This window comes from Manis pentadactyla, chromosome 2 (genome assembly GCF_030020395.1).
Source record: "Manis pentadactyla isolate mManPen7 chromosome 2, mManPen7.hap1, whole genome shotgun sequence".
Classification (NCBI taxonomy): domain Eukaryota; kingdom Metazoa; phylum Chordata; class Mammalia; order Pholidota; family Manidae; genus Manis; species Manis pentadactyla.
The window spans coordinates 160,432,607-160,445,209 of record NC_080020.1 but is presented as its reverse complement, the minus strand read 5'-3'; the positions used below and the strand labels follow the sequence as shown (position 1 = coordinate 160,445,209).

Here is a 12,603-nt window from a genome sequence, read left to right as displayed (position 1 = left end):
GGTCTAGAAGCAGCAGACTTGGTGACACTAGGCTGGGTAGACTTGGTCAGGTCTGGTTGGGTTGAGTTGGTCGAGACTGGACCCAGAGATGAGCAGGCAGGATCTGTTAAAGATGCAGGGGCTTGCTGGGATGAATCGACTGCAGTAGACAGAGCTGCATTTGTAGAGCCAGGCTGGGTAGAGGACGCCAAAGCTGGCTGGTCTGAGGCCGGAGACCGTCGCCTACAAGGAACTCGGCAAACTGGAGGCCTTTCCTCCGTCAAAAAATGCAAAGGCACAAATTTGAGCTTCCCAGGAGCTGGCAGTTCACTCTGAGATGGAGATGGACACTCTTTTTCGACACTGCCATCTGGCTTCTGGGCGTTGGCATGGGTTTTCTGAGGCCTTTTACCCTCACATAGAGTTCTCAGCCGTGGTTTGGTGGCTGGGAGTGGCTGGGGGTCTTTGGGGTTCCTTGAATTTCCGAAGTCCTGGTAAGAAGATAATCGTGGTTTCTTATCAATCCTCTTCCCCAGTACATGAAAAACCTGCACAGACTCCAGCATGTGCATGCCTAGCCTGCTTAGAGGTGTTTCGAAGTTCTCTTGGCTGAGCTCAGGTTCATCTTTCTTTCGCTTCATCCGGGGAACGGTTGGATTTTTTTGTGCTTTGACTTTGTTTCGAGACTGCTCACCCTCTTCAGCTTTCTTGGAGTTCCTTTTTCTGGTTCTTGTGGTCTTCTCCTGTGCACAGCTCCTAGTTTTTCTGGTCCTCCTTGGTGCAGTTATTGGAGATTTGTGTCTGGAACGCTTGGACTTGTTCACAGGAGCCTCATCACCATCTGCAACATTGCAGATACTCATGTCTCCCTCCCGTGCCTCGGGAGCACCACTGAGAGGCTCAGAGGCTTCATGACTGTTCTTCCTTGCCTGACCAGAAGACCTCTTTTTTGCACATGATCTTTTCTGCACCTGGTTTAATTCGGTGGCTCTGGAATCTTGGGTTTTGCTCACCTTGGGACCTTTGGACTGAACAAAGTTTTTCAAGGAACTGAAGAACTGAGGAAGGTGACTGTCTCCTGCCTGGTCAGCAATGTTTGCAAAACTGCTTTTCGATTCGTTCTCATTTACAAGTGTGCCTTGGTCCTCAAGGCTCAGGCTGTTCTTCCACAGATCAATGTTTTCAGAATGAGGCTGCTTCTCTCGGTTGAGGGGATCAGTGCAGGCCTGGAGATGGTGAGTATCAGGGATGTCTATAGGCAGTAGTACATCATCTTGGTTTTCTGCTGTGATCTGGGAGGCATCCAGAGGCTTCAGAAGCTTGTTTTTACTATCCTCCAAATTGTTATTCTGTGTTTTTTCCTGATTTTTAGCTGGAGGAAGTGTTGAGGGATTACCAGAACCGTGCACTGAAGCTCTCACTGAAATGCCTCCAACCTCAGGTGGTGGGTTATTCTCAAGTGTCTGGCTGTGTGGATGTTGTGGCAGACAAAATATCTGGTGAGGCTGCAAACCCCAGGAAGTCTCCATCACTACAAAGGAACAAGGAAGAAGTCAGTCTTTGGTAAGTGAGATGCTTCTAGATGCAACACAGAAACCACGTACTGCTCAACATGGACAAGACTTTTCTACTAGTTCTTAAGAGTCATGGGCAGCACCCTGTGCTAGGAGATAGAGGAGGCAGCTGTTCTAGTTCTTACTGCTGATCATTTGATGTCACTTTGCTTGGTTTCCTTTGTACTTCATAGGACTTTTAGAAGACAAATAAAAGGTAAAAGTGATTTTTAAAATATGAAATGTTTTACAAGGCCTAGCAGTCTTATATGTAGTCTTCAATAATCCTATCTTCTTTCCTGAGAAGTTAAGAAAACCTCACCCATAGACTAAGAGAGAGAATGGAGTTCTTCCTCATGAAATATGTAAGCAAGGACAGATTCATATCCTGCTTGTTTTGGACAAGATCCCTGAACAAAAGGTCTTAAATCCTGGTGTCAATTAAGAAAGTGAGGGAAAGTTAAACTGGTACTAGCAGAATAAGTGAAATGCCTTCCAACAATCAGGACTAGATCAGGAAAAGGGAGTTCCTTGCAGTGTGGGAGTGTGCAGGGGGATTGATGAGCTAGGGCCGTGAAAAGCATGTTATCCCTTGGCATGCTCTCTGTGCTTGTGGTAAAGATGACCGTCACAGTGTCCTGCCTTTCCACCTCCATTAGGTCTGAAAATGAAGAGCACTGAGAGAGAGTGGTGGTTATTGAAGTCTCAGGACTTGAACTCTACCTATTTGACCTTTCTTTTGAATGCTAACCTTATTCCTCTCCATACGTGCTGTTTGCACTCACCTTGGAAACGTGTTTCTGTGATGGTTTGAGTAGACACGTAGTAGTGGATTCCAGATGTGGAGACTGGTGGTTGGGTACCTGCGGGCTGAATCTCCTGCAGTACCATCATTTCTGGTTGAGGGGCAGAGGCCCTACTTCCTGTATTTGTCACAGAGCCATAGGATTGCCAGCAGGGGACAAGTTCTCCAGATCGCAGAGTCCCCGTTGTGCCTCGATTGTAATAATATATCTGGCTCCCTTGCTGGTAAGGATGTGACAGACTATGTCCCTGATTTAGCATCTGGGTTGGTATTCCCTGAACAAGCCTGCCAGGAAGTGATGGATACACAGGGACCATGTAATTGGCATACGAAGTCTGAGCATACTGAGTTGCCATACTCATGGCTCTGTTCTGGTTAGTGACAGTCATAGTGAAGTCTCCGACTGAAGTGGAGATCTGGCGCTGGCTGGTAACTGCAGACAACATAGTTGTGCTGGAATGTTGGTAAAGGTAGGCAGTACCCATGAGTGGCTGGAAAGAGGTGCCAGAGGCTGATGGCGGCAGCCATGTCGAACTGGCAGTGGGAGCAGAGACTCTGGAGAAATCGCAGCCTCTTCCTGTTAAGGAAGAAGCTGCATGGCTCACCACAGGAGCAGGGAGCTGCAGAGAATGTGAAGTTCCAAGTAAAGATGGATTTTGGAAATTTTCTGTAGGGAAAAAAATCAGTGAGGTTGAAAATTCTCTGTCAGAGTAGCAGCATTACCTTAAAGTTGCTGTTAAAGTTGCTGCTATCAGGAAGACTGTAACATCAACTCACTAGACCTGGCAAGAATCACTGCCTTTCTGCTGGTTCTCAGTGCTGGAGCAGTTTGGTATCCTTCAGTACTCACTGCCCATGCTCCCAGCTTGGTCAGATGTGCAGAAGACCCAGGAGAGGGGTTCCTAAAGGTTCTCTAGGCTAGAAGCAACCTTCTCCCTGCCCTTCTTCCCTATGAGCCTGCATTAGTATCTTCTCCTGTGCTATTTCCTAGAATTGAAGCATTTTAGAACTGGGAGGTCCCTCAAGAACTTCTAATACTCTTGTTTTACAAGTGAGGAGACTGAGGCTTAGAGAGGTCAGATGGGCTTGTTCGAGTTCTTCCAGTATGTTAGTGTCATTACCAGGTTAAAGGACCCTAAGTATCCTGCCTTCCTTGCCAGGACTCTACTCTGAGCATTACACTGCCCAATACCAGGAGAAATAGAACTTTTCATATGGCCCTCCCACCCTTTTTTTGGTCCATTGGAAAATAGCACAGCTGCTCCCATTGTAATCCTCTCTCATTTTGCTTGTGCAGTTCACATGCTCTTACCCAGAGTTCACGTATAGCTTAGTCCAGTTGGTAAATTTAAGCAGTCATTCTTACCCTCTTCAAGCCAGGTTTCTGATCCTCCCTCAAAATGACTACCTGAGAGTGAGTTTCTCAAAAAGTGCTTTTTGAGAGAAAAAAGTTATTTAAACTCTGTGAGCTTTAGGTTATTCTTCTATGAAGTGGTTATAATAGTAACAATAATGACAGTAAAAATTCATACATGGATAAAAGTGATATTACATATGATTTATATAGAGGAAAATGTAAGTTCTGGAAAGATAATGAGAAAAGTTATGAAAAACATATCACAAAACTAAAAAAGAAATATGGAGATACTAATGGAAACTGGGGTATGTATGGAGCAAGCATTAAGCATAAGTTTACTATTAAATGGAGTTCTGTATCATATGTGCAATACTATGAAAGTGAATATTGCCTACTGTATGTTAGTGAGTACTACTGACCAAAAAACAGCCCACAGTAGAAGGTGATTTTGAATGAATTCCTAGACAGTACATTCAGACAGAGAAGATAATATCAGTAAAAAGTTGCATAAACAGCAGCAAAATGCAATAAATGTGTAAGTACAGGTAGCTACAATTTTTGTAGAAAAATATTTCAGTAAAAACTGAGGCAAAGCAGAGAGCAAGATACTAATTATAAAGGAATTCCATTATTGTGCTCTTTCATAGCTGTCTGAATATTAGCCAGCAAGTAAGATATATCAAGCCTAGTAGAAATATATATATTTCAATTAATATAATCACATAAGAGAAGAGAAAAGAACAATTAACAAGTATCATGAAGGTTTTAATATTTATCTTAAAATCTACATCATAGTCTTCAACATCCAGGAAAATGTCCCCAAAGCCCAGAAAAACCATCATGGCTAGAATTAAATTTAATTTTTTTAATTTAGGAAAACCCAAAGGACTCCACAAAATTTTATTAGATAAATGTGGAATTAAAGTTGTGGGGCTTGATTTTTCCTTCTTAGAATAGCTAATATCTAAAAGCAGATAATGGGTGTTTATTAGTGTGCTCTCTGTATTAGGAAGAAAATAACTAAAGATAGAAAGCAGTCTTGACTTGGAACTTACTTATCACAAAAGCAGTTAGTCCTGATTCAAGTGAGGAGATAACATTTTTTAAAAAGACTTAATTTTATTCTTAATAGGCAGAACATCTACATAGTTTAAAAATCAGAATGACATAAAATAGTGAAAATTCTGTTTCCTTCACTCTCCTAGATAACCGTTTTAGTTTCTTGTTTATAGGAAGCATGATTTCTAAAACATACTTCTAAAATGTTTACATTCAAAACTGTAAGGTGTCATCTGTGGTTCACAGAGGCAACAGGAAAAAACGAACAAGCTCCTTGTTTCTGATGTGTGATACCCTGTCTGGCCTTACTGTCCTTAGTCTACTCATGGAAGCATTTGCTTAAATCAACTGTGTTCTGCCCTGCTCTGAGCAGATTTCATTCTATGCTTCTGCTTTAATTTAAAATCTTTGATTCCTTCAACATTCCACTCAAACTGCTCCTTTTTGATGAGAGCTGCTCCATGCTTGCCTTCATTCTTATATTTTCTCTACCCTCTTGGTTCCTGTTGGCCTGTGCTGATGAAAACAATCTTCAACTTCCTTCCTTTTGAATAGCCTAGTACTCTTTATCCTCTCTCCTTACTTTCTCTTTTCACCTAGTTTAGGTAGAATACTCCAAAATGTGTGGATAGTACTTTTTGAACATCATTAAATTAAAAATAGTTGATTTGAAACTTTAGTGGAGGGAGGCCACTACAGATGATACATCTCAACATATACTGCCAGTTTCCTACATCACCTTGTTTTCTCTGTTTCTGTTGAAGCACTTTCAAGATACCTCTGATTTCATTTTCTACATTGGTGACCTTTAAAACTCAATATTGGAAAAGAAAGGATCCAGAGAGAAGTAATCTGCCTTCCTAATGTAACAGATGAGCAAAAAACAGATTTTCTTGGAGAGTCAATGACTTTTCCAAAGTCACACAGCTAGTAAATGTCAAAGTCAAAACTGAAATTAGGTCTCCAGATTTCTAGTTTACACTTGCCCCCATTATTTCATGCTATTTTAAATCTGTACTACATTTAGGGGCAAAAAAAATGTAATGAAAATCTTTAAAAAGTTCCTTTCCTTACCAGACATGGTCAGAGAAGAAGAGGAAACAACAACTGTAGATATAAGAGATGAGGATAATATAGTAGATGATATCTCAGTGACTGAAGCCAAAGAGCACGTGTGTCCAGGATGAAGATCACTGGTCACTGGTCACTTGAGATGATCCAGGTTTGTTTATAAGCAGCTCCATGGAAACCCCAAGATTCCAGCAGGTGTGGTAGGTTGGTGGGAGAACGATGTCACAAGCAGGCAGTGTGAGGTAGCCAATATGGAGGTCAGATTCCCAACTAGAAGGCAGGATTTGATGGAGTAGTAGCAGAGCTAAAACAACATCTAAATGGCTGAGCCTGTGAAGGTGAAATCCTAGAAGACAAGTGTGATAGCCTCACTACCCCCCAGGATCTTATGTTAGAGAAATCATCTCAACATTTCTTATACATGCTCATTACTGTAAAAAACTAATGATTTATAATATGTTTTATAACATATATGACACATTTTAAATTATATGTACTGTTCATTCATATCCTTAGGAAGGAGCAACATTTAGGTTGAGCAGTTACACTTGTTCTGAAATCATGTCAGTTGATCTGTTTAATGAACTTGCCCTTTTTTCGGAGCACAGGAAGGGATCAAGGAGCTCTTTCTGTAACTTGGTTCAAGAATTGGATGAATTTGTTGAGTGCACCTTGTGAGGAAAGATGTGGTCCAAGGATCTTTCCTTTTAGTTTCTTCTCCTTGAATCTGATCTTCCTTGGGCGGCGCTGGGGTAAGCCAGGTTGCTCTTGCACCTCTATTCTGCTTTCCTTTTTTTCTTCGTTGTAGGCATTGTTTCTGGGACAAGCGTTGATCCGGCAGTCTCATGCTCATGGATGTTACTTTCTGTCAGCTTCCAGCAGCAGGGGTGCTGTTTTTAAGTGCCTGATCCTTCCCAATTTGAGCTCTGCTCATTAGATGCAAACACCAGAGAGCTAGAAGACATCACTGATTGCAAACCTTTCCTCTTCCAGCCTTTGGTTGCAGTTCTTTTGACCATAATTTGTTATCTCTGGCTTCTTAGGCTGCACAGGTATCCTGCCACCCCACTCTTTTATACACGAGAGACATTGCTGATATTTTCCCTTTCCCTTCTCACATAGTATAACCAGTATTGCATTTAGAGTAGCCTCCTCCCCCCTTGCAAACAGGTAGGGTCTTGGAACCCTAGGATTCTCTGCCTGCCATGCTTGGGCCCAATGCAGGCAAGCTGAGGAGGAGAATAGTTAGAGAAAGAGACCATTCCTGGAGAGCAGGGAACAGGCAAGGTGAACAGACACAGAAAGAGAGATTAGTGTGGCTTTTTCAGTTTCTATGAGAATCAAGTTGACACATTTTGAGCCTCATGTTAACAGAACAGACAGTTCAAAATATATGTAATATATTTTAGGTAGCTAGATAGTGCAGCAATTGCTATGAATTCTGTACCCTGAAGAGAATAATCATAAATATATTTTCCCATATTGTTTGATGTCAGAGTACCTCATTTCCTCACTCACTGGTATGTTTGTACACTATAGATGGTCTCTAAAAAGCTCTTGTTTTGTCTACACGGTTTCTCCTTCTCCCATTTTCAAGGAATCCAGCATTGTATGACATATTGCATGTTTTCCTGTTGGTGATTGTTTATTTTGAAGCATCATGAGCTAACCTGACTTGATGGATTTAGTGGAGAGATTTAACAAGGAGCCTGTGAAAAGGTAATTTTGGTGAGTCACACTGTGCATGCAAACATAAGGACAGATGCCTGCCCTCAGTGGCTGGATTGCTTCTGTTTTTGCTCCCTGTTTAGTGGAACTCACTAAGGGCTCTCTGTAACTGTGATAAAGTGAATTAGGGCTGAGTACCTAGTGATCTATGTGGTGGAAGCTGGTTTGGGGGAGGAAATCTATGCATCTGTTCCTTGGTGGTACGCCTTTAGAGGTGCCTAGATTGATCTATCTAGGGACTTTCCCAGTGTGATGAGCAGGAGGTATGTGATATGAGATGCCAAAAACCCACATGAAGATATAGCATAGATGGTTCTTCTTTTTCATTTATAGGTCACATATTCATTTGTAGACACATATTTCACTTATTGGCTTACTTTTCCTATTAGGAGATATGAGTCTTTTCAGTGATGGGGAGTGATGCTTATTTGAGAAGAGATTGTGAAGGGTATTGAAATGTAGAGAGAGAACTTAAGCTTAGAAATTTTTCCCAAGATTTTCTCCCTGAGCTTCATACCTCTGAAGCCTCCTTCCATGATATTAGTATGTAACGTGAGGCTAATGACATATGGTAAATACCTGCAAGCCACATCAGTCTCCCTTTTCTCCACTTCCTTGGGAATCAAGGGCATTGAAAGGTAAGGCAGTTTAGTTAGGTGGTGTAAGATTGGGGTATGTGTGGTAAGACAAATTCTGGTAGCAGTACAATGTTTACGTATTGAAATATTCAGTTCCAACATTCAATTCTATTTAAGCAAATCCTTAATTAGGCCTTTCCTTGTTCTCAGCCTTTGTAACTATTTTCTTTCTATAGATCCAGCCTTTTGTTGTTAGCTGCAGGCTCAACATGTCTTAAGCTCTATAAGAATCTTAAATGTAGGAGGAAGAACCTATAGAGCTTTGGTCTAACACTCTGGAACTTAGCATTAAGCCCTACCCTGACCTAAAGACTTATTTTTATATTTAGGTATTGTCTTGTCCCCAGACCCACCTCCTGTATTTTGTACTCTTCGGGATAACTGGGACTGTCTTGGTTTAACATAACAAGTCCATCCACGCCTGAGGCTCTTCCTTACTGTCTCCATTGCCACTTTTTGATTTGATTTAAGACTGCAATCCCTTAAACCCCCAGGGTTTGGTACCTGGGGGCCCTACCAGATAGCAGTAGATTTTGTTAGTGTCAATTATTTGGTGGTTCAGTGCTCCAGATATCCCTCATTCCTATATTTTCCATTCCACTACATACCTATCAAGGCATTCTTTTACCTCATGTTGAATGCAGTCCCATCCAAAGACCCAATCTTTGTTAGTTCGCATGCTTTCTGGAAACCCTGTTATGCCTCAGTCTGGATTTTCTTGTGTCAACTATAACTGAGTTTGTTTCCACTTCAAGCTTTATCTTTTAGCAAACTGGAAGTGCAGGGTCAGTACAGGTTTTCTAGTTTCTGATAGATTTATGTTACAGTTTGTATATTGTCATGTCTGTAGATATTTGTGCCATTTTTACTTTTTGGTCTCTACATGCCTATTGGTGATTTTTTTCATGAATTCTAATATTTTATGATTTTATTCTAAAAAGGTATTTTTTCATGAATTCTAAAAGAATATTCAGCACCAAATTTGAATTGCCTAATTGTAACTTTGCAAACTATGCTGTGCTAATAATTTATGTCTTTTCTTTTTCCAAATAGCCATTTACTAATATTGATGCACTTTTGATTATTATAATTAAAATTGTAAATGCTTGTGTATTTCAACTTGGTCAGAATATGACTGCTCCACCAATGTTAAAGCTAGTGATCTATTTACCCATTCATTCATTCAGTAACCCTGGCTTTTCTGACACTGTTTTCTGAGCTCTAAATAGTTGCAAAGAATACTAACAGTGTATGAAAGGTACTTTCGGGAATTAGTAAAAAAATTCACTATTATAATTTTCTACAGTTTATCTCGGATTTAGTACTCTACTCTGCCTTCAGACGTACTGTAGGACATGCTGCCTTTGCTGTCCCACTGTGGCAAAATTCAGAATTTTTCTAACAAGTACAAATCCCTATGCCTGATACTGTGTGCAAATTTCAGACTCAAGCTTCATTCTTACCTCTCTGTTATTTCTTGGTGTTTTCTAACATGCAAATACATACTTATCCATGTCTAGCATGATACCTGGCAGCTGACCGGAACCCAAAAGAAGGTTCACTAAGAGTGGGAATGTAGGTTGATACAATATTTGTACAGAGTAGTTAGGCAGTATCTTGCAAAATTTTAAGTTTGCATATCCTTCATTCCAGCAATTCTACTAGGAATTTACATATAGTTGTATACATGTGTTAGGCAACAGCAAGCAACTAAAACCCCTAACTAGGCACTCCTCTCTCTGAGGTCGCCTGCACTTTTTCTCTAAGTAACTTTAAATAAACCTTTTACTCTGCTTCACTACTGTGTCTCTGCCCTTCAATTCTTTGTCGTGGCGGGACAAGAACTGAGGAAAGCACACAAGGCTCCCCGAACACATCTATAAGGATGCTCACATTGCAGCCTGTCTTTAAGGGGGACAAAAAGTTGAAAACAACTGAAAGTTACAATATTGGGCAGGTTATGTAAATTGTGGTACTTATAATCAGAGGAGTACTTTGCAGCCTTTAGAAAGAATAGAAAGGATGTTTGCATAAACTGACCAGGAAAATAAGCATCTAAGATAAATAGAAGAAACTACACATAGTGAAGGCAAATTCTGGCGTGCTAGGACTCCCACCCCTTAAGATCCAATCACCACCGACCAGAAGGTCACCCAGCCCTTAAGATCCAATCACCAACGCAGAACACACCCTACCCCTACTCCTTAAAAACGCGCTTCCTCACCCATGAGCTGCCGCTCCCTCCCTCTGGGGGCAGCCATTTTCTCTTTCAGACAATAAAGTCTTTTGTGTGGGCCTGTGTCTTCTGAGTTGTTCTGGGGTAAGGAGGGTCACGGTGAGATACCCTTTCACTAACCTAGATGGCTTTCCTATTGAATTGTTCAAATATTTAAGGAAGAAATGATATCAATTAAAACATACTTTTCCATGGAGTAGAAAAAGCAAAAGGACTCCTCAGTTTATTCTATAAAGCTAAACTTACTATGATACTAAAATCAGACAGACATAATAAGAAACTCAGCCTACAGAGTGAGAACTCTTAAACTTAAATGCAAAAGTCCTTAACTAACATATGAGTGAGTACAATTGCACAATAAAAAAAGAAAATCTAATATATCCCTACAAAGTGAGGCTAGGCCCAGGAACGTAAAGCTGATATAACATTCAAAAATCAATCTAATTCACCACATCAACAGACCAAAAAAAAAAAAAAAAAAAAGGGAAAACTACACAATTGTCTGAATAGATGCAGAAAAAAAATTTCAACAAAATTCAACGTCTTGTCTTGACAAAAATTCCCAGTAAACTAGGAATAGAAGGATACTTCTTCAACCTGCTAAAGAAGATATGTAAAAAGCTTACAGCTGCAACCATACTAAACGCTAAAAGACCAAAAGATTTTACCAGAAGAATGGAAAGAGAAATTATTTCTTGTCTTAACCTCCTACTCACTCAAAACCTTAATGGAGCTCTTAGCCAGTGTAAGAAGGCAAGAAAAAGAAAGAAATGGATACTGATTGTGAGAGAATGAATAAAAGTCCCTCTAGTCATAGAAAAAATGATTGTCTACATAGAAAATCTAAAAGAATCTGCAAAAAAGCTCCTATCAAAATGTGAGCTTAGCTATGTCATGATATGTAAGGTCAACAACCAAAACTCAAGTGTATTTCTCTGTACAAGAAATGATTAATTGGAAATTGAAATAGAAAAACAGATTTAATAGAATAACATCAATAATGTAAAGTCTATCAAAATATTGACCATGACTGGATGCTGAAAATTACAAAACACTAATGGAAAATTGAAATAAGAGTTCTAAAAATGGAGAAATTATACTGTGCTCATTAATGGAAGGCAATGCTATTAATATGTTAATTCTCCCCATATTGATCTATAAGTTCAAAAAAATTCTATCAAATTATCAGCAAGATATTTTGTAGGTAACAACAAGCTGATTATATGAGAAGACCAAAGAACTATAATAGCCAAAATAATTTGGGTCAAAAAGAATAATAAGAGTTATCTATAGAGCGCCCTTATACCTTATCTACAGAGTACCCTCAGCTGGATGCCTCCTGCAAAAAGATTACTTACAGTAAATAACTTGAGAATTTATGAGGCATGACTCTCTTAAGAATGTCACATTGGCTATATAATTTATGGGACATAAAATAGAAATATTTAATAACTTAAATGCTCCCTGGAGGTAAGGACCCTGTGAAACCTCATGCACTCTTCTCTGCTGGAGAGTATTATATGTTACGGGGAAGAAGAATTGGAGAGCTCTCTTTTTGTCTCATCTGTGCTTAATTATCTATATCCTAAACTATTAGTAAAGACTGATACTGGGTTCAGTTCTACCATTCCTGTGAATCTGATGTGATAATATGGTCCTTTGTGTGAGTTCACCCTATGATTCTATTAAAATAATACAAAGGAATAAAATGCAGATAAAAAATAATAACAAAGTGAAGAAAGATAAGATGTCTTCAAATGAAAAACATAATAACATTTCTGAAAGACAGTAAACTTGCGGTAGAGTGGAGAGACAGCCAGGGATTCTGTTACTCTGTTCTGGTACTTGTAGAATAGCTTGTAATGAAGAAAGAAGGTAACTTCACTTGCTAAATATCAGGGAGACTGGTATCATGGAGGAAACTTAATCGAGAATTCTTATATGGCCAGTTGATCCCTTCACTTTACTGTCCCTCAAACCATCCATAGGATTCTGAGAAGCCAGTGTCAATGACGGTGGAGCACCACGCCCTCTTCTAGTGCTCACCATGTCACAGGCAATGTTCTGATGCTTTACGTATGTTAATCTTAACTTTCCCACCTTCTAAGGTAGGTATTATTAGTCTCACTCTACAGTGGAAAATTCAAGCACAGGGAAGTCACATAAAGCAGACAATA

General features: G+C 39.9%; 1 protein-coding gene across 1 annotated transcript in view; it reads left to right on the top strand.

Moving 5' to 3' along the window:
• The window catches only part of LOC130682676 (vasodilator-stimulated phosphoprotein-like), a 179,091-nt gene that overhangs the window by 135,456 nt on the left and 31,032 nt on the right, over window positions 1-12,603 (top strand). The window contains exon 4 of the mRNA XM_057497534.1: window positions 1,352-1,542. Coding sequence (XP_057353517.1) covers window positions 1,352-1,542 — 191 coding nt within the window. The remainder of the gene's footprint in view (window positions 1-1,351; window positions 1,543-12,603) is intronic.